The sequence below is a fragment of the Athene noctua genome, chromosome 13 (assembly GCF_965140245.1).
Source record: "Athene noctua chromosome 13, bAthNoc1.hap1.1, whole genome shotgun sequence".
In the NCBI taxonomy this organism is placed as follows: Eukaryota; Metazoa; Chordata; class Aves; order Strigiformes; family Strigidae; genus Athene; species Athene noctua.
In genome coordinates, this window is record NC_134049.1 from 21,462,548 (window position 1) to 21,481,882 (window position 19,335).

Below are 19,335 nucleotides of genomic sequence, written 5' to 3' on the forward strand. Positions count from 1 at the left end.
CCCCAAGGTCAAGTTACAGTTGGAACTGTCAGAACACGTATTTCTCTACAAGCAGGAGAAACAACGTTCACTACAAAACTCATGGAAACCAAGCAGCACCTCCTCTTCTGCTGCCTTCAGTATGCTTAAAGTAAGATCCTGATAGGTGGATAGCTTTCACCATGCCAAGAACATGCACAAACAATGCAGGTCACACCACAAAGACTTCACCAGCAAACTGCAAAGCTCATGACCACGGTACCACTACAGCCCTTCGTGTAAGCCACCAGCTCTGCTCACACGAGGATCCTTATGACTTGATCCCCAGAAGCTCTGCATCCCCAGATCTCTGTCAGTGAAAGAGCCAAAAATGTGAAAGTTCAGAGGTTTTTATTTGTGTGGAAAAGATAAGGAAAGCAAACATACCCCGATAACCCCTTCCCTCGTGCACAGCAGTCTGAAGGTTGCCCCCATGGGCAGGATGCACATTCTGTACCAAGGCCTTAAATCTGACTGGGTCTAGTTAAAAATAAACTCTCTGGGTCAGCGGTGCTCTGCTACAGCAACATGTTCCACAGCCCCAGTTTGCTCCCATTCCTCTCAGGAACGTGATCTTGTTTTCAAGGAAAGGCTGGACTGGGGGAGCCCAGGCTGGCCTGGCCCATGGGGTCACAGGATTTCCCAATTTTTTCATGCCAGTCAGTTAATTTTCAAGCTGAAAATTAGATGAAGTTTGAGTTCACTTCCTTAGAAAACACCCACCCTGGCTTTCCACAAGGCCCAGCCTGTTTATTTCCTGACCAGAGCACCCAGATGGGCAGGTGTCTTTTTGGTTTAGAGCTGAGGTCTTCATCCCCATCCAGTCAACAGATATAAAAGGGCAAAGGCTAATTTAGGGCCAAGATAGCTTCTTTCAGTCAATTTTGTTCCCATCTCTGATAAAAAGCACATGCAGATGCAACGATTTAGCAATGATGTGAGGTGCAAACACCCCCCAGAGCAGCTAGAAGAGGCAATTCTTCAGAGGCAGAATTAAAAGCTCTCTTGTATTAAGTTCCCAGAAAGGAAATGCTTTTTGGACAGTGACTCCTGCTGGAAAGGTGAAGCCAGCACAGCTACAGGGATGTTCCCACACCAACATGCTGGAAAGGGCTAGCATTATCCCCATCACCAGGACTTGCACAGCACTTTCCTCTCTAACAGCTCTTGGGGGGAACTGCTGGACCTGAAATACACTGGCAATTCCTCCTGCAGCCTCCTCAGAAAGGAGCACATGTGAAATACTGGGGGCCGAGTGGCCTAGCGGAACGTTACTCCCTCTCTGCGAGATAACACAGAGTTTTCCCACACTAAAGAAGCATGTTCTTGGCTTTGGTTTCTGAAAGTCTGCCCTGATGTACCGCATTTCAGTTTGGCACCAGCTGGAAGACAACCGTTTCACCCCTTCGGTTGAAGAACATGCTATAGGTGTGCATGCCATCTCGACTCAGCTTCCTGTTGGTTTTATCTTCAGATCATCAGGGAGGCACACAAATACAATTCACATGCCAAACCATCAGCTCTGTGTTGGCAAGTCCCGTTCCTCAAGGATCCTTTTCACGCTCTCCACAATGGTCCACACTTCTGCCATGGCACCTTGACCTGCAGGGTAAGAGCAAAACCACACGGTGAAATCTGGGTCCCACAGAGAGAGCACAGGGCACGTGCTTTCCCTGTCCCACCACCTCTCTCCCCCACACACTGCAAAGCTCACCAAGCATCCCCATGTGTTTCCTCATGAGTCGCCCAACAGAAAGCAACCGTGGACAGCAGAGGGTCTGCTCAGTTCACCTGGTTCTGCAGGGCTTTTGGGGCACGGTTGAATGCCATCGGGGGACGAGGGCGAGAGGAGTATTCATGCTAACTTAGTTTGGCTCTAGAGGCTCAGAAGTCTAAGGAGGAGCACAAACTCCTCAGACAGTCAATGGAGAGAGGCAGGAAACCTCAGAAGGCAACTCATATGACCTTAATAAGTACCTCATGTTCTGAATCATCTCCAGAGGCGTCTGCATCTAACCCTCGGCCGCACAGGGATTTACTATTTTAGCTCATGCATCCCTGGGGTAAGTGTGTAAAAGTGCCCCCAAAATGTCTGTGGGTAGCAAAAACCCTATTTCACCTCCTTTCTCCAGTGTAGACTTTGTGTGTGTTCAGTATCTTTTTGAAATGTCCTTTGCCTCTAAAAGACGACTTGCTGAATTCATACCATTCCCATGACTCTGCAGTTAGACCCACATTAGAGAAAGCTGTCCTGGATTCACACCAGCTTTAATCTTGGGAGTAATTCTTGGAGAAGACTGAGTGCTGGACAGAACAAACTGTAAAAGCTTTTCCTTTTGGACTGGCTAGTTGCCAGATGAACACTTAATCTACACTGTGCTGTTGCTTCCCTCTGAAATACTTTTTAAACGTAGGTTCAGAGTTTTAAGGCCAGAGATCAGTAAATCATCTTGTCCAACCTCGTGTACTGAACTCAGCACTGAGAGCTCAGTCCATTCACTCCTGTAATTTGCTTGGGGCTGAGGAAAGATACTTCTCCCACCAGCATTTGTCTCCATTGGAAGACCGAGAAGATGGAATCTCTATTGATCGTTTGTCCTGCTGGCTAATTGCTCTAATAATTTAAAATAAGTGCCTTATTGGTCATCAGAAATTACTTCGGGGAGGTTTTGTTTTCCTCTTTTTTTCTGGTCTGCTTCCACAGCTGGGTTAGCGAGCGCACAGATGAACAGCTAAACCAGCAGCTTCCAAAGAACAGTAACAACCTGAGGGCAGGCAAGAGACGGGAGCGGAAGGGGAAAGGGAGAGGTGCTCTCTTGTGGGCAGATCACAGCCGGACCCTCAGTTGTCCAGTACAGGTGAGCCACCCGAGCCTTCTCTGGGACAGGAGTGTAACTGATTATAACTGAGGATTTGCCATGAAGAATGATACCTTTGGAAGACCAAGAAAATTGGGTTTCTCTGCAAAGTAAGACTCATTCTCCACTACGCCTTTTTCAAACCTGTAAATCCCAGGAGGTCTGAAGCATCCTGTGGGCAAGCTGCGGGCAGATTTGGGCCCTTCCGATCTCCTGACTTCGAGGAGAGGAGCTGCAGCTGACAGGTCCTGCTAAACAAGAGAAATTCCCTGACTGCCGCTGTATGGTTTGGCAGAGCTACACCCTCCAAGATCATTTTCAAGGCCTGCCTTTGTCCTACACCACCCACTTCCTCAACATCTCTGGCAATTCACAGCTGGATTTTTAGGTTTAGCATAGCGAAATCTTGCTAAGCAGCCTGATAGCACAGCTCATGCCTACAGGTAGAAATCTTCCTATGCGCCAGGCTCTGGAAATCCAGCCAAAGGTGATGAAGATACAGCAGTTTGGAAATGTTTTTGCCAAGGCAAATTGCTGCAGGCCCATGTGTGGTCCAGCATCTCTCAAAGATCTTTATATCGTGGCACATGGATATCATCAAGGCCAACAGCTGGTAGCTTACATTTGACTATTCAATCAAGAAAACGTTTTAATTGTCAACTCAATTTCATTGTTATTTTAACTCTCTTTTTGCTGGACTCTATATCTAAGGCCACCCATTTACTAAGGAAGAAAAATTAATCAGGTAAAGCTTGCAATGCAGAAACTTGGTGGCAGGCAGGATCTGTCCCACTTCAGGTAAGACCAGCCACATGAGCTGAGAAAGACAAACCTCTTTTACAGCAAGACAAACCACAATGTCAACAGACAAAACTGGTGCAAACTGAATCTCTTTTCTTCTGCACCAGATGTGTGAGCGTTGCTACCTGCTGCTTGGGTGGAAGCTGGGCAAACCCTTTTGTGGATGAAACCCACAAAACCAAAATTAGTGTGGAAGAAGAGACCTGGGAGTGAAAGGCCTGAAAAAAAGAGGGGAAGAGAGGAAAAAGTCAGTGCTGGAGACCATCTTGGGTCTTCAGAAACCTGGAATCCATTACTGCTGTGCTGGTTTTGGCTGGGATATAGTTAACTTTCTTCACAGTAGCTAGTACAGGGCTATGTTTTGGATTTGTGCTGGAAACAGTGTTGGTAACACAGGGATGTTTTCGTTACTGCTGAGCAGGGCTTACACAGAGTCAAGGCCTTTTCAGCTTCTCACCCCACCCCACCAGCGAGGAGCTGGGAGGGGACAGAGCTGGGACAGCTGACCCCACCTGACCCAAGGGATGTCCCAGACCATATGGCATCATGCTCAGCAATAAAACTAGGGGGGAGGTAGACGGAGAGGCTGCTGCCCAGTGCTGGGCATCGGTCAGTTGGTGGTGAGCAATTGCTTTCATTTGCATCACTTGTCTTTCTTGGGTTTTAGTTCTCTCTGTTATTTTCCTTTCCGTTACCATTTATTATTATTTTATCTCAATTATTAACCTGTCTTTATCTCAACTCATGAGTTCTCCCACTTTTACCCTTCCGATTCTCTCCCTCATCCTGCTGAGGGGGAGTGAGCAAGCAGCTCTGTGGTGCTTAGTTGCCAGGTGGGGTTTAACCACGACAACTGCTTTGCCATAGTTTTCCTACATACAGCCAGGAAAATCCTGGTGCATGCCAACAGGAAAATCTTGTTGTGAACTGACTCACAAACACAAGCAGAATCGAGTCGGATTACTGCCCCAGCTGTCCACACCACCCCTCTCCTACAAGCTCCTTCAGGAGTTTGCTCTCGCAGTAGACACAGCTGAAGTGAGTATGAAGCAGCTCCCAAATGACCACTGATGGAATGAGGTAACTCCCGATCCATGCTGGTTTACTTTGCCATTCTGAGCTACAAACCACAGCAATTCACATGCTGCTTCTCGTGTGGCTCACACACCGCTGTCACAAGGGTGGCAACCCCCAGGAAAGGGGCAGGGCAGAGCAGAGCAGCAGCAGGTGAAAATCATGTACACCATCCAACCTTAATCCATTAGGGCTGATGAGTCAACTCACATGGCCCTTTTGCATCTCAGATCCCCGTCTGTGAAACAGGGATGACAACAACACAGCTCTGCCTCAGGTGCATGAACCTGCAAGAATAAGCACGCGACCCATTAGGAGGCACTCAGCTGCTTACTATGGCAATAGAGATCCTACATATGTACTAAAAAAGATGAAGGGAAAAAATAAAGGACAAAGAAGCTATGCCAGAGGGCCTTTCCACTTCTGCCAAAATGTCTGCGCAGAATGACCTCTTTTGGGCGTTTTCCCTTAACGTTATTATAAGTACGTAAGAAATTTGATGTAATCAGGTCTAAAATCCCAGCGGAAGCATAATTGTCCAGGATATTTCAACTGATGCTTGAGTTACTTGACTACACTTACCTAACTGTAAATATTTCTTAGTCTTCAGCTCCAACAAAACACTCTCTAGAAGCACTGCACCTACCTAAGAATTCAGAAACTACGCCAGCCCTAAAATTTAACCCTGAAGAACATTCTGACATCCTGTCTTCATTACAGACTGTTCACTGAACTCTCTGACAAAGCGGTTAAAATCTTGCTAGAGTTGGGGATGCCAAACAAAACTATGAGTATACTTACTGTGCAGGTAATAGTATGTTTGCTATTATGGCTAGAATTGGATGACATTTTACAGACAATTTGTCCGAGACAATTTTGTTAAAAAGTGAATCCATTCATCCAAATTGCCTATATAAAAATCCTTCTCAAAACCTCCCAAAAGTCAAAATATCCTCCATTTAAAGCATCTCCTAAAATACAAATGAGACCATTTTAGTAGTATTTCTTAGCACTGCAAATTAAGTCTTTTGAAACTAAGCGTGACAACTTGCCCTAACGACCTCTTTCACTCCACAGATAAGTCTGATGTCAAAACCCCAAATCAAAACTTGATTGGGAAGCTGAAAAGTAACCCAGGCAACAAACAATAACAAATGTTAAATGCACGTCCAACTACACCCTCAGCCGTGTCTGCAAAGCACTTATTCTCACTGTCTGCTCTCTGGGATAAGATATTATCCCTATATTAGAGATGAGGAACTGAGGCATGATGAAAAGAGCCCACAGTCACTGTAGAGGGCAAGGTCAGGACACCCAAATCCCAGGCTGATAACACTCACCGCAAAACCTTCCTTCTCTTTGATCTACTCTCTTCTCAAATGAGTATTTCTTTTAAATATCAGGCCTATCTAACGGCTCATTTGAAAGCCTGGCTTGGATGGTCTCTTAAGACTATTTAAAAATTAATGATCAAGAATAATAGATATCAGCTAGCACAGGGCCAAGCTTCAGTTTGTTTGTACAAACCCTGGCAGCGAGTACCTGCTCTCCACAGTTCAACATCTTGAAGGTCACTCGGCAAAAGAAAGCATGTCCCTTCAGGGTAAGAGCAGCACTCGCGCAGGAAAACGTGTCAGAAGACATGCAAAAGGACTGACCTTCATCTCCACACACCAGTTTTTTCACCACACAGGGGATCTCTGTGTAGCCAAAGCCTTTCAGCTGCTCCACCTGCTGAGCTGTGATGGGATGCTCCCACATGGCCGTGTTCATAGCTGGGCAGAAGAGCAGAGGTTTGCTCAGATCCCAAGCACGGATGACACAAGTCTGAAAGAGAAGCCAAGAGGTTCCGCTCTGAGATGGGTTGTCTTTCCTCATTCCTCCTCATCGCTTTGCTGCACAGAAGCGCTTTCCCAGCCTGGGTGTCATTAGAGGGCCAAAAGCCTCAATCTGTCAGTGTAGCTGGACTAAGCCACAGGCAGATCAACAGGGCTGACACTGATTTGTACTACATTCCAGCAAGGCTCATCTCTGACAGGCAGCAAAGATCAGGGAGGCTACAAAGAGATAGATCCCATCCTACTCCAGCTTGGGGCCAAACAAGCAGCCCAATCGCTGGAGCAAACCAAGCTGGAACACGATGCGTGAAGACTGCCAGCCCCTGCGGGAGACCGAGCGAAGCTGAAGGGTGGCCACAGATTGTATCAGCTGTAGAGAAATCCCCAGGCAACACTTCAGATAAGCCAGCTGTAGAGCTAAACACAAAAAGTTGGCAAGCGAGTTTTTTTTAAATCATATGCCAACTGGATCCATAATTCCTCATAAGGGAAGTACTGCTGCTTCCAGGATACAAACAGAGGATAACACAAACACATCTGGGCTGTTGCAGAAGATGCTGGCAGATCACAAACCATCTAGCAGCTCCTGCGTGCTACAGGGAATTGTATCTGACTCCTCAGTAATACAGAACTTCCAGATAACACAGTATTACCTCATCTCCTTAAAAAGATAAATGCTGGTTGCTCTTAACGCAATGTCCACCAGTTTCCCTAGGCCTGGCAGCATTCCAATCACGCAAAGGGAGCTTCCCAGGTAGCAACAGTCCCTGGTGCAGGGTCTCTGCTCAGATCACAGAGTACTTACAAGAACCCTGCCCATCCTTTTTCATGCCCTGTGATTCAAACCCTTTCCAGCACACGGAAGTCTGCTAGAATTTGTTCTAACTTGCCAACCAGCATTTGCTTTCCTTTGCTGGACCTAACACTTCCCCCCATGAGGCTCTCCAAAAACACTGGCAGGAGTTTGTGAAGTCTTGCAGCCCTAACAGCCTTCCCGAGCTCTTCCCTCTGCCACCACCATCACATCTACAGTCCCAAGGGAATAGGATGAGACATTGCTTGTCCTTCCCACAGCTCTTCCTGGCTTCTCTCAGATCTCCAGTGATCTATTCATACAAAAGAGAGCTGTTGCTCTGGGTACATTTTGATCATTTATATGCACTTCCTCTTACCTGAACAGCTAAGTGCTGCTCTCTGTTCCTAGTTCCAGCCTCCTTGCATTACTGAAAGGTGATGCACCACAGCAACATCTGCAGACCTGCAGCTTCCTGGCAGATCTTTTTGGTAGTTAGTGCTCATGACTACTCCTAATGAAGATGTAATGCCTCGACACAAAGCATTCAGCTTCGCTGAAGGTCCCCATCACCCAACAAAGAAGCACGTTCTCTTTTAATACACTTTCTGATCAGCCTTTGAGCCAGAGCACTTTTAACACCAGAAAAACAAGCCTAAACAAGTAATATCCCCTGTAGCTGAAACTGAAAGTTAAGTAAGTGTGAGCATGTTTGAATTTCTGTGCTATGCAGTTAGGTGAGGGAGGAGGTGAGGTAGCAGGAAGTAAACAATTTTATCTGATCTCACAGGTGTCTTTCCAGATTGCATCTGAAAGACACAGAGAGGAACCCAAAACTGAGTGCAAGTGTGCACGAACACGCACGTGTGTGTGTACATGCATGACAGAGAGAGGGTGGAAGTAGAAACAGAGAAATACCACCTGTTAAAAAAAAACAGGAAAGGCACAAAGCAGGGACTGGAAAATAATGGAAGAGACTGACAAAGCCAAGGAGTGGAAAGGGAGGGAGAGAGACAAGCATATGAAGTGGAAGCAGATCATGCAAATTTCACTGTTCTCGATGCTGCAGAAGCACAAGAGTTTCCATGAAAGAAAGGTCAGGCAGCCTAACACTGGGAGGTGAGAGGACTCTCAGGCAGAGCTCCGCTTACTCACCAGCAGGTTGTCGCAGATGCCATTTGCGAGCTTTGCCAGGGTGTTTGCATCAAGAGGTGCCACCAACATAAGGTCAGCCCACCGTCTGAGCTCGATGTGCAGGACTGGGTCTGAACGACTTTTCCACAGCTGTGGAAGAGACAAGATGCAGATTACCAAATCCTCACGATGAACGCTGTGAACAACAGGCACTTTATCAATCCCACATTAGTAACCACCATGTAAACTTAAGAGGAAAGAATTACTCTCACATCGAGCAAGATCTGACAGTGTGGGGAACCAGGGACTACAGCCACAGCCCTCAATTTTCTGACTGCTCCTCTTCCAGTAAAGGCCATGTTGCAGCTATGTCTAGGAAGCACAGCTAAGGGACAGCACTGATGTGATCAGTGCTCTACAAGTAGGTATCCTTTCCCCACAGAGACAATTCACACATCCACTAACCACAAATTTCAACTCATAGGAAAGAGCTTTCCCCATCCACGTCATCCCTCAGCTTCAGAATTGTTCACAGGAGCTCCCTCAGCACGGAGCGTATCTGAGCAGAGAGCTCCATCCTATCAGCCAACTGAAGCCAGACCAGACCAAACCAGGGGTCACACTTCCTGAGAAATCTCCGTGATTTATAAGCGTCACCTTTCTTTGAAGTGAAGCTGTCCACTGGCTTTTAACAAGGTACAGACCCCTAACTGCATAAGTCACTTACAATTAGGATGCACGCCCCTGTGCATACTCACAAAAGCAAAGTAAACCCTCGTAAAGACCATAGGAAAAGTCCTGTTGGCCTTCTCTAGGATGGATGAGGTTTAGCCAACTGGGCGCTTTTCTCTTCTCTTGGCTCTTAAGTGAGTATTTCCATTTTCACTAAAGCTCTGAGTTGCTCAAGAGAGTCCTGGCCTTTTCTTAAGAGCGCAGTTAACTGGGAAAGTGTCAAGAGAAGCAGCAAACAGTATCAGGTGCTTAATCCCCAGAGGACACACACAACCACAGGCCAGCAAGAGGTGCATCAGGGCCACAGACTGTTCCTTCTCTGAGTCACTGAAAACCGCAACAAAAAGACAGTATCCGGAAAGCTGGTGCATCCTGACACCTTTCCCAGCTCCTCCAATCACTTCTATTTTTCTCTAGAAGCACTGAAAATTGTAGTTTTCAGAGTAAAATATCTCACAAACAGATGCTGAGCAGGCTTATTTCCCACCCTTCTGTCAGAACAGCATGTTATAAGGGCTTCATGCCTGCTTCCCAGTGTGCCAGCAGACCTCAAAGCCTGATCTGCACCTCTTCTATCACCCCACCAAGGGTTCCTCAGAAATAACTGCCTGAGCTGTAGCACCCTGGGACGCAGATGATCTCCATCAGTCTCCTAGACCGACCAGAAAACTACCTGGCCATTGCCATTAGCATGACTCTCTCCACGCAGAAGTGATGCTCATGTGTGAGCGCCTTGGCAAGAGTACTGGTAAAGAGTAGACCACCTTGTACTCAGATTGGTACTGAAGGGTAGGGATAAAATGTAAAGAAAAGCAAATCTTGACATTTATACAATGAACCTATTCATACTCAGGGACTCTCAAAGCAAACTATAGTCAAGAGAAAAAGTCATTTTACAGGGTCAGATGTTCCCAGCCCTGACAACTGAGCTATCCCCAACTGGAATGGCTCTTCCATGTACGCGCACGAGCACAGATGCGAACACCTCTGAGATAAACACTACTTCCACCAGGAGAGCCTCTCTAACTTCCAGCCACCTAACACCCTGGGGCACAACACCTCCAGGTACTGGCCTTCCTCTGTTACGCCACACCAAGGTGGCCCTACCAGCACAAGGTTAGCCAGTCAGACACCAGGCTGAGTTTTACAGCAGTGTGGGTAGTTTTGTGAATGTCAGCGATGCCCGCAGATTCAAAATACGTAGTGTTAAGGAGAATTAATCTGTTGCCTTCATGACAAGTATGACTCATGACAAGCACCAAACACCCTCACCGCGACTCTGCAGTGGCTTTCTTGACATTTCCTGATACTCTTCTCAGAGCTGCAGATAGCGGCCGAGCCCAGGGTTGTGAGAAACCACTTCTACCCTCACTGCCTGCTGCAAGTCTCCGACGGTGGTACAAAATCCTCCGGTACACTCAGGGCAGACTTTCTTTTTTCTTTCTCATTTACAGCATGGTTAGAACCACGTTCTTTGAAAGCCACATTCCAAAGCACACATTACTAGAACAAAGAAGTGAGTCTTGGCCCAGGATTAAAAAATAAATAAATGTGGTCTCTTGCAAAGAAACTTGGAGGACCGCTTCTATTTGCTGTTCAGCACTTGAACAATTAAGTGAATCTCCCAGGGAGCCTGCTTTTTTTCTGAAGCATGACCCATTGGCCTTCTGGAAGTAGAAGGCATGAGTGCATGACAAAACTACTTGAATTACAAAACATGTGGCTAGTAGGGACACGACAGAAGCCCTTCTAGTCTCCAACGAAAGAACAACTCACCTGCCACTCATCCTCATCGCTGTAGAGCGTGACAGGAATCTCCTGGGCATTGTAGAAATGCTTTGCTCTCTCAGTAGTGACCACCTTCACTTCGAGCTAAAGAAAGACCAACGGTTAGACTTGAGGACAATCCTGTAAAGCTGGATAGAGGAGGAGATTTTGGAAGCTATGTGGATTCTCAGAGGACCTTCCCCTATTCACAGTGGAAAGGCCAGGCCACCACAGGTATTCACGGGAGCCAAAGACTCATTTCATGCCACCCTAAAACAGGCAGGTGATTAGTCACCACCTGCCAAACATGTTCACATGTCCAGTTCACAGCGGGGACAGCAGAGAGAGCAGAGCAGGTCACAATGAGATGCAGCTCTGCACAGAACTTCAAAGAGACATTAAGCAGCAGCAAACCAAAGCTCTGTGAAAGATGCCCTTTAATCTCAAAATACGTCTGCCAAAAGGAGTAGGAGAGCATCTTGCCTCAGTGGATTCCCTTAACCACAGTACAGAGGACTGCCGAGGGGTGACATGCCTACAGGGCATTTGCAGGATCACTCTTCCCACACTCAGAGCCAAGAGCAAGCTCTGTGCCAAGAGAAAGCACAGTGCTGAGTGATCAAAAGAACTGCTGAGGGACAAGTAGGTTAGCTGGGGCTCAGCATCGCCAGTGCAAAGCAAGCGCACCTCTGCTGTGCAAGGTTAACAAGAAAGAGTGGCTTTGGAAGGCAGAGTATGATTTTTTGGTTGAATGAAACACATCATGTACCTCTCTCTCTTTCTACTCCTGCCTCTCTCTCTAATGATCTGGTGCCAAAAGTGAGGAGGTAGCTACAAACTACTGGATACTACTTTTTAAACCAGTGTTAATCAGACTTGCTCCAGTCAGGGGTAAAAATACTTGAAGCAAGTTGGAGTTGCGTCTTGCAGCTATCCTTCCTATCAAGGTAAGATGCTGGAAAGAGGAAAACCTACGTGTAGGTATCATAGTACAGGGATTCTGTGCAGTAAACAGTAAAGCAGGGGCTTCCACAATGGAAAGAGAAACTGGGTGAAAGCGTACGAAGGTTCTCTCTAAAATCTTAGATAAACTTGTCTGCCTTGCTGAAAGCCAGCAGAACCTGCTGTTATATGGTATATACTGGGGAAAATCTATCGTGTCCCTTGGATGTTTGACACGCACACTTATGAGGTGTTAGGGTGCCCTACAACACGAGATCCTGTCATTTCCTCCTGCAGAAATCTTAACAAGTGGGAAAAGGTGGGTTTTTTTCCCCCTGGTTTCTACATGTCACTTGACCTGCTCAAAGCTGTAGCTCTGACAAATGTCACAAGCAGCTGCCTGCCACACGCCGTGCACCGGAGGTGCTCTGCACACACGGGGATCAGCCGCAAAGCGGAGCCAGTGTCAGAGCGGCTCTGCCTGCCCTGATCACCCGTGCGGGACACACAACTGTATTTCTATCTGCAATACCTCCCAAGGATGCCCTTTATAACCAGGCAATGCATGGAGGGAGCACTCCAGAAAGGCTGTTAACGTAGAAGATGCACCTGAGGCCATCAATCACAGCAAAAAATAAGCTTTTTCCTTGTTATTGGCCACTTTCAACCACTCTCTGCTCCTTCAAGCAGTTGACAGTGCAACCCACTGCGTGGTTCTATTAGTGCAACAGAGAGATGAGGAGAAACCAGCCTCACCAACAACTCCATCCCACTAGAAAATTGACCTGAGGTACAAAACTGGTGAAGCACTCAGTCTGCGCACTCTTGCTAGAACAGACTGCGCTAAAACAGACTGCTGAAAACCTCCAACCTCCAAGAAGACATCTTCAACAGCAGTGGTTGAAGTGACAAAACATGTTAACCTATCTCCTCAACACGATCTGTTCAGCTGGGAATGGAGCAGTGTTGATGATCTGCACCCTACATGACTAGAATAACAGCTCAGAGCAACGGAAAATCCCAGCCTTTGCACATCATGGTCTTTGGTAATTTTTCGCATTTCCTGAAGAAAAAGTAATGGGAAAATATAGCAGCACATAACAGCAGTATTTGGTGCTGTATGTTTGGTTCTTCACCTCTTCTAAATGTCTGCTCTTTTTTAAGTGACCCTAACTTGGAATCACAGCTGCATTTCTAGTGCTTTAGAGTGTGAAAATCATATTGACAGCAATCAACCATATTGTTTCCATATTAACCTCACCTCACAGGAAGCTGCTTGGAGCCAAGCGGCAACACCCACAAAGGTGCTAACGCTGCTCTCCGCTATGCCATGGGCTTCAGGGAGGTGCTAACCTCCCAGTCTGCGAGATACTAGTTATTTGGTGATTTTAAAGAGCAAAGTGCAGTTTAAAGGGGCATGCCTGCTCTCTGAAATGGTACCAGTAGGGCAGGTCTGCACTAAGTTTTCAGCAGCAATGTTTGTTAGTAGTACTCCTATTTTACAGTTAGCCATAATGGGATAAGGATTTTTAGGTGATACAACTCGATCTACTGCATGACATATTTTGTCACTTGCTACTTCAGTTGCATCGTAATTCAAAATTTTCTAGACCACAAATACCTCTCTAAGGCTAAAGGACAGAGAAAAATCCCCAAAAGACACTCTGCTTTTTAAAAAAAATGTTTCATAAACATCTCCAGTCTTTAAAAATGCACGTATTTGTTCAAAGCATAACCCAGGAATAGGGAATAGCTGTCTCTCAAGTACTGCATCCAACCCTCTATAAGGTAGAGCATACCAGAGGAACGTTCAAGGACTCTGAGTGGTGTCAACTCCACCATTTCCCCACAAAAGTTACTGTATTAGTTAAATATTCTCCCCTAATTATGGTTTTCTGCTGGGGTGGGGTCCTGGTTCCCTTGTTCTGAGCAAGTCCTTCAAGTCCCTCCAGCTACACTGGAAAGAGATCAGTGTTTTCAAGATCACTTTAGCCTACATAGTTTTTTTCTTTCTATTTACCTGGCACACCCTCTGTTTGCCTGTGGATATCTGTCTGCTTAAACAGTAAAGGCAGTCTAGCCACACTCAGAAACTCCAAACTGAGTTGGTTTAGACTAGTTAGAGTTCTTTTACTTGGACCACTCAAGCCAATTCTTCAGAGTAAACTCTACTGCAATCCTGCTCTCCTCTGTTCATGCAATATTGTTGGCCTCGAGAACTCTCCTGTCACAGCCATTTCTGCTTGGAGTAAGGGTGCATCTGATTTTTTTTTCATAACTTTCTCAGTTTTGACAGCAAAATCTTTACAGGCAGACTGAGCTTGATTAACAACTGCTGCAGAAGAGAACAAGTAGCTCCTCTGTTAAATGGCACCTACAAGCTGCCATAGAAGCGACCTTACAGGAGCACAATGAAGTGACATGATGTGATTTAAACCTAGAAGTCCAAATGACATCCCATAACAAGAGCAATACGTTTCACCCACAGAAAAGTCTGTCATAACCTTTCTTTATGACTAACCAATATCCTGCCAATACGATTTTGTCATCGTATTCCTGCCAGGCCATTCAAAACTTCTAGGAATCAGCCTGAGACGATGTGAGTAGCACAACCACGAGAGTTACCCACAGTGTCCTGATGAGACACTATGTGCTGTCTCCCCACAACAGCAGGTGCAAAGGTAATAACCTGAAAGGTGTAAGCTGATGCTGTCTAAACTTCCTAGATCTTCAAAGAGGTTAAACAAAAGGCAGTAAGATGGAGTCACATCCATTATCTCCCTCAAGAAGTTGTTAAAGTTTAATGAGTACAAAATCAAGTTCACCAAGGATCATTTTAGCCAAAACATCAATTTAAACTATCCACTCCGGTTTCAAGCCTCTGACCACATTTCCTTTGGTACCAAAACCCTCCTCTGCTCCTGCCCTGCTTCCACTGATGGCTTTTTAAAGTTCTGTTCCATCAGTAAAAAAACTGATGCAACAGGCTTGTGCAGGACTTAACAAACTCACTGAAAAAGTTACACTGACTCAGCAGGCTTTGGATCAGGTCTTGAAATCACATCAGAAATGAGTAAATAATTTTAATTAATAAATTAAGTACCAGAAGCTCCTGGACTCAATGCTTCACTTTCACTTTTTATGTAACTAGCTAAAACCAGTGGCCAGAAAGCCTGCAACAGATATCACAGAACCTACAGGCCTTCACAGAGAATTTAGGTCCAGCCATCAGCTGTTTTTAATTATGAATCAAATGCTCCGAGAGAAGGAACGCATTTGACCTAGATACCTACAGTGGATCATTTGCATTCTTCCTGTCACCTGCAAAAAAGGTTGTTCCAAGCACCAAGAGTGAAGGAAAGGAGACAACAGCGAATCCAGTCCAAGAGACAAAGAATTAGAAAATGAATATCCCTGGCTCTGGTCTGGTCACCCCCCTTCCTTGGTATCATTTTTCTCTGGCCCTCTTACTTCACACTAGGACCTTTGGCCTCAGTCATCATTTCAGGTCAAGTAATAAATTAACTGAGGCCCCTCTTTGCAACACACAGTGCCAGCTCAACTGGCAGAACTGGTGCCCAACAGCTTGCCACATCTTCAGTGCCCTTTCCAGCTTGGTTATCGGCATCAACCAGATACGTCAGAGCTACTCGGGGACTGCACCTCTCTTGACTCTGTGGTAATGAGTGCATCTACAAGGTAAAGCCTCCCAAAGCATCCAAAAGGACATTCATTAAGCAATCTAACCAATATATTTACATACTTAAGTGCACCCCCCTCTTGCTCCTGCCACTCTTTCATTTCACTGCTCCAAAACATTTGCTCTGTTTCTCAAAAGCTAAAGGTTTTCTATGTTTTTCTCTAACTTTATTCTACAGCAAAAGTCAGCACTTTTCCCTCCCTGATTCTAGTCACTAGTGGCCTCTGCTGGACACCTCTGTTACTCCAGACAATAAACTAGTAAAAAAGAAATGCATGGACATATATAGCAGCTTGTACTTTCTGTTGTTACAAGATCTGGCTTCCTTTTGGTGGTCAGACAGCAGCTTCCATCTTTGCAAACTCCACATCTCACCGTACGGAAAACTGCAAATCCTAATTAAAGATTTCAAGTTCCAGAAAGCATCACTTGTGTCTGTAGCCAGATCTGATAATTTGACTGATAAAGACATATTGCAGAAAAAAATCCCAAAGCAAGGACCCATTCAATAATTTTGGGGAGAATTAAGCAAGCTGAGCTGGACAACAGTACTTTCATACTCCAGAATCTAAATGTCTGCCTATGGAAATATCCAGGAATAGTTATTGCTCTTTGAGCCTAAAGTAAAGCTAACTCTTCAATGTAGAGAAGTAAGAAATGATAGGAAAAAGTATTAATCAATTTTTAAAAAACAAAGCAATCTTCCCCCAACAAATTTTCAAACTAAATGGCTCAAAGCTAAAAGGAAATTTTCATTTCAACAGAAGCCGTGTAACCTCTCCTCAAAAAGAGAAACAGAGTAATACCAACTTTACAATACTCTACCCACAGATTTACTCACCCCAGTGATTTTCAACAATTCGGCAATGAGGAGAGGCAGCTTCAGAGCAGCCACACTTCCAGTCACACCCACCAAGACACGGTATATATTCTGTGGCACAGATGAGCTCTTTTCCGCAGGAAACCCTGGTTCTGGTGGAGAGAAGGGCTCCATGCTCCCATCAAACTCTACAAGCACAGAAAAACCAAGACACTTGACTAACAGTGCCTCCAAGCGAGGCTAGCACAGCAGGGCTCCAACACCCACCTATTCCTGAGGGCACAGATCTAAGCCTGGCCTATGCAGGACCCAGAGTAATTAATTCTGAGGATGAACACTCAGACCCCAATCCGCAAAGCTTTCAAGCATGAGCAGACCTTTAAGCATAGCACTCTATAACCTACTACTCCTGTTTAATTACAATTTTCTCTCAGATACTGGTAAACAGAATGCTAAAACCTGCGCAGGCAGGCCACAAGAGTGTTCTGTTAAAGCCCATGGCCCCCAAAACAAAGAGACACCCTCATGTGCTGAACATGGCCCAGAATTTACAACAAACGTACCTTTCACCGTGACTGCTGGGAAGACGCAACCCCCTGCTGAGCCAGCTTCCCTTTGCACTCTCTGGTGAGTAATAAATGCAGGGAGATATTTTAATAATTAAAAATTCTGGGGCCCTGAGGCAAGCATTATCATCTTGCTTCTTATTGTATCATTACATATTTACGGTAGCACAGGAAAATACTCCCTAGCAGACAGGGAAAAAACAAAACAGCGACTAAGGACAGAACAGCCCAGCGAGTGGAAACACCTTCACAGAGATATGAACACCAGAACCGCTCGCTCCCGCACCGGCGCCAAGCAAAGTGATCTGCAGGCTGGGGCAGCCACTCAGAAGGCAGGCTGAGCAAGCAGCTTTAATTCAGGTCTCCTGCCTCCTCCCAGCTGCCCTGCTCTGCTGCCACACCGCTACATCACCAGTGACTGGTCTGGTGAGAAGCATTCCTCCACAGAATCGACACGAACACCTCTGCTTAATGAGTAATTAGCAAAGAGTAAATTAACTTCTTGAAAAATCTGAAAAATGTGTTTCTAGCGAAGACGTTACACTGGGATTTAGTAAAGTTTGTTCTATTTTAGTGACATGCTTGCTAATCAGAGGAAGTTACTTGGAAGCATTCTGGGTAAAACATAAAGGAAGAAAGACGTTTACACTGCCCTTATTTTCCGTACCAACTCAGATGGTGGAGCGAGGAGGCTGGATTCCTGAGAGAGGAGTTTACCCCTTCAGTCACTCCCTGGGACAATTCAGCTGCAGGTTTAATTTAGGATCCTCCGCAAGGTGATTCAGATCATGCTTGTTCAGCTGTTACACGGAAGCCTGACCTCCACACCCAGCCACCAAGATGCACGAGCACAAACCTCCTTTCTAACCAACCTCCTCGCACACATGTGCTGCAACACAACAGCAATAACATCTCCTTTTTCCACGCTCTGCTTGAAATCTATGTGTTTAACTCGAGACCCTGAGGTTTCTCAGTGTGTGTACAAAAAACATTTGCTAGAAAAAGAGCACGATTTCAGCTTCTAGGCACTGATTAGCAATACTAATTAGAGGCAAGGAAATCCAGCATGCACATTGGTGGGTGATTTCAATGCTACTGCAACATTTCACATGTTTATCTATATCTAATTAAAATTAATGCTGTCACAGCAAGGAAAGCATCCACTTCCCTTGTGATGACTAAATGACTATTAATTCACTGAAGCATCCACATCTTAAAGCCTGGGGAGTAAGACATAATTTTTTAATAGCAGCTTTCGAAAAGGGCTATTAGCGATCAAACACAAGTGCCATGTGCTGAGCCACGCTTTCCTCTTACCCAGTCACAGCTCTGGGGAATCAGCTAAGAAGCCATTAGAAAGCAAGCAGCTCACAGGCCTACTTAGTTATTTTATTAGCTCTTTAATGCCGCAGCTACGCTGAAAACAGCTTTAAAAGGCCGCTGAGACACAGAACCGAGAGACCCCGGGGATTTACAAACCGTAAACAACGTTTATATACCGGCAGAGGCACGACGGAGCCGAGGCGGGAGAGCGACAAGCCTCTGAGCCCAAGCCTCGGCGGCCGCGGGGCCGCTGCCTGCTCCGGCGGAAGGGCCGCGCCGCCCCGCCCCGCCCCGTAACGGGAGCGCGACCCCGCCGCGCCCCGGAAGGCGAAGGGCACGCTGGGAAGTGCCGCCCCGCGCGCCCGGCGCTGCTTGGGGCTGGGTGCGCATGCGCGGCGGGCCGGGCCGGGCCTCGGGCGGTGCGATGGCGGCTGCGCCGGCGTCTCAGTTCCCCGCTCCCCGCCCCTCCCGGAGCGCCGCGTTCGGCCGGGGCCGCGCCTCAGGCACTCACAGGCAGCCCGAGGGGGGCTTGTATCGGCGAGGCTTGCTGCCCTTGGCACCCCGATAACAGCCGCTCCGCAGCGCCGGGGAGGCCCGCGCAAGGGAGCTCCGCCAGGGCAGGCGGGTGGTTTCACAGAATCACTGGATCAACTAGGTTGGAAAAGCCCTTGCAGCTCCTCCAGTCCAACCATGAACCTCACCCTGACCGTTCCCAACTCCCCCAGATCCCTCAGCGCTGGGTCAACCCAACTCTTCAAGCCCTCCAGGGATGGGGACTCCCCCCCTGCCCTGGGCAGCCCATTCCAACGCCCAACAGCCCCTTCTGCACAGAAATCCTTCCTCAGAGCCAGCCTGACCCTGCCCTGGGCAGCTTGAGGCCATTCCCTCTTCACCCAGCGCAAGAGACTCATCCCCCATCTCTGCACCCTCCTGGCAGGGAGTTGCAGAGGGCCAGGAGGTCTCCCCTCA

The 19,335-nt window shown here is 46.8% G+C and overlaps 1 protein-coding gene across 1 annotated transcript; it reads right to left on the minus strand.

Annotated features, from left to right (window-relative positions):
* Positions 1 to 1,051: 1,051 nt before the first annotated feature.
* PPCDC (phosphopantothenoylcysteine decarboxylase) lies at positions 1,052 to 18,640 on the minus strand. Its single transcript, XM_074917472.1, has 7 exons — positions 18,543 to 18,640; positions 17,041 to 17,101; positions 16,499 to 16,665; positions 11,025 to 11,120; positions 8,538 to 8,666; positions 6,410 to 6,578; positions 1,052 to 1,620 (listed from the first exon to the last, which is right to left on the minus strand). Exons 3-7 carry the CDS (start codon positions 16,649 to 16,651, stop codon positions 1,535 to 1,537), a joined length of 633 nt encoding a protein of 210 aa, XP_074773573.1. The 5' UTR covers positions 16,652 to 16,665; positions 17,041 to 17,101; positions 18,543 to 18,640; the 3' UTR covers positions 1,052 to 1,534.
* Between the last annotated feature and the right edge of the window lie 695 nt (positions 18,641 to 19,335).

Bases quoted from the DNA above. Each gene is read 5' to 3' on its own strand.
- PPCDC (XM_074917472.1), bottom strand. From the start codon at position 16,651: ATGGAGCCCTTCTCTCCACCAGAACCAGGGTTTCCTGCGGAAAAGAGC. The intron at 11,121-16,498 runs GTGAGTAAATCT...GTCTTTCTTTAG, and splicing joins AATTGTTGAAAATCACTGGG to CTCGAAGTGAAGGTGGTCAC. The intron at 1,621-6,409 runs GTCAGTCCTTTT...CTTACCCTGCAG, and splicing joins ACTGGTGTGTGGAGATGAAG to GTCAAGGTGCCATGGCAGAA.